Source organism: Ranitomeya imitator, chromosome 2 (genome assembly GCF_032444005.1).
Source record: "Ranitomeya imitator isolate aRanImi1 chromosome 2, aRanImi1.pri, whole genome shotgun sequence".
Lineage (NCBI taxonomy): Eukaryota > Metazoa > Chordata > Amphibia > Anura > Dendrobatidae > Ranitomeya > Ranitomeya imitator.
Window position 1 is genome coordinate 765,355,953 of NC_091283.1, and position 2,667 is coordinate 765,358,619.

General features: G+C 39.1%; 1 protein-coding gene across 1 annotated transcript; it reads left to right on the forward strand.

The window, feature by feature from the left end:
* The first annotated feature begins 1,575 nt into the window (after positions 1–1,575).
* Positions 1,576–2,007, forward strand: ATOH7 (atonal bHLH transcription factor 7). The gene has a single exon (XM_069754986.1). It carries the CDS (start codon positions 1,576–1,578, stop codon positions 2,005–2,007), a length of 432 nt encoding a protein of 143 aa, XP_069611087.1.
* The last annotated feature ends 660 nt before the right edge of the window (positions 2,008–2,667 follow it).

Here is a 2,667-nt window from a genome sequence, read left to right on the forward strand (position 1 = left end):
GAGGGCCTAAAGCCCAAAACACGTGTCCACAGGTAGGAATTGGTTGGCTGTGTAAATTTAGAAACTAATCCGCAGCATTGCACGCTTGGCGGTTCCAAGCGCTGTGGATTAGACAGGGGTGGAAAGAGATGATTTGCATAGCTCCGCCTACTGCAAAGGATTCTGGGTAAACCTGCTCTTCTTTGTATTATGCTGCTTGCAAGTACTTTCCGTTTCAGGAAAGCATCCACTATGTATTTCCTTTAAGTAGAGGGCTTTTCGGTCTCTTTCGTCCCGCTACATTTAGCCCAACTTGGGTCTCTCCCTAAGGTGGCTAGCATATATGTAACTAATAAAGAAGAACCAATAACGATCATCGGCAATTACTGAGAAACAACCAGAGCCTGTGCGTTTTTTTATTTTCCTTTTTATAAACTTGTTTTTCAATAAAAGTGATTTTTATTGATTTCAATATCTTGAGCCCTGCTCTCCTTTCCTTATAAGTAGTTGTCTGCATATTTCTCATAAGAGCACCGATTCCTTGCTGTGGGATATATTTTTAGGATTGGTATTTAATAATAAAGGTTAAAACAATGATATTTTGGCCTGTAGAAGAGCAAATGATCTAGAATGCTACTTGTGGCGTATAGAGCCGAGCATCTGATTAATGACCTCAATTGAACATCTGTCTTATTGGAGTCAATTATTCCTCAAGTGAATCTATTGTTGTGGGATTATCGAGCCTCATTTCACGTTACATCTTCTCTAAGGGCTAATGATCTGTTTACGAAACTTCAGTGCTTGGGAGTCCGGCCGGCGACAATAGTCCTGATGTCTCAATTAAGACGTAAATAATTACAAGACCTAATAACTATTCAGTGTAAATATGTATATTCCATATGATATCTTACCAGAATATCACAGACAGAAAGTGCCATAATTACAATGAATATTTTCAGTGTGGGCACATAAACGCATACCACAGGCTTTACCCTTTTTATGCATTGACCATGTCCATTATACAGTGGATCTAAGCCTCACAGGAGCAGTGCACTGTAATCAGAGGTACAGAACAATAGAACTAGAGGGCCTGCACAGCAGGTTGGAGAAATTATTAGCTATTAATGAATATTCACTGACTGTGTTGTACCAGTAGCATCAGTACAGATGGTCAAATCTTGCCTTGGTAGCATCACGTAAACGTTCCAGCAGATACATGCTTTATACTTACAGATTTGATAGATTTCCCAGAATCCTAGCATATAGTTCCCAGGATGGTAATGAGCTGGTATGGGAGCTTAGGGACGCCTGCCCACCTGCCACCATCTGTTTAGCCCCCTACATACACTATATAAATGCTGGACTTTTGCAGACTGAATGTTAAAATTATTAATGAAGGTATGTGGTCCACTGTGAGTTTTCTAAGCAGTGGCTGATGCCTTATCAGAGACGAGGACCTAGAAAATTCACATTTCTAGCCTAGACCTGCAAGCCAAGGATTATCGCACACAAGGATCTTCATGATGTTATAAGGCATTTCAAGCTGTTCTGTTCATCTCCAACTCCAGTGATTCACTTCTCTTTTGGGGTAAAGATATGAAGTCTGCTTCTACGCCTGACGAAGATTCCACCGATGATTGCCAGGGACAACTTAAGGGAACCCCAAAATGTCCACTCAGGAATATGCCAGTCAGAGTGAAAGGGTTAATAAAGAGGAGACTGGCTGCCAATGCCAGGGAAAGGAGGAGGATGCAAGGACTGAACACAGCTTTCGATAGCCTAAGAAAAGTGGTGCCACAGTGGGGAGAGGACAAGAAACTGTCCAAGTATGAGACTCTACAGATGGCACTCAGTTATATCATGGCTCTGAACAGGATCCTTTCAGAGGCAGAGAGATACAGTGATGGAGAGGACTGGTCTACACTTCAGCACTATGAACAACTGCAACAAGACCACTGTCAGGACTACCTGGGATTTGGATCTCCGGATGCATGTGATCGCTTCCTTACAGAACCATTTTCCCACTAAACTAATTGGATGAAAATGAAGCATAAGAAGTGAACAGAGATGTATGTGATGAAGGCAAGGAACCCTCACTATGAGAGCATTTCAGCATTGTTTGCTTCATTAAAGGGATTATTTCTAATAAACTTGTTTATAAGTTAAGTTGGCAAAAACTGTACATTTTAAAGTCACGTAATGTAAGATACATATTTTTGCATCTATCAGATATACGCAGTAGCACTGTAAAACCTAGGCTACCATTGCATTCATAGTAAGTTACAATGTAACAGCTCTTAATGGATATTTGTCGCAATATATGAAAACATTTTACGTTGGGTATGGCAGAATGACTGTAAATTCACATTCAGCTTTATTTGGCTATAACATATGGTATATGACTAGACCACCCTACACTAACTGATGTTTTTGTTTTTTTATTTTGTGCATAAATAAAATTTTGTTACACAGTTCTTTATACCTTGCTTCGTTTTTATGCAGCGCATGCAAAATTGCCAGAAAACAGTGGAGTGTGTGTGAGTGTGTATACAGTATATATATATATATATATATATATATATATATATATATGTATGTATATATATATATACATATTATATATCTCCTTTCCCTTAGTGAAATGTAGATGATAAAGAGAGTTCATTCACATACATATACCGTATTTAT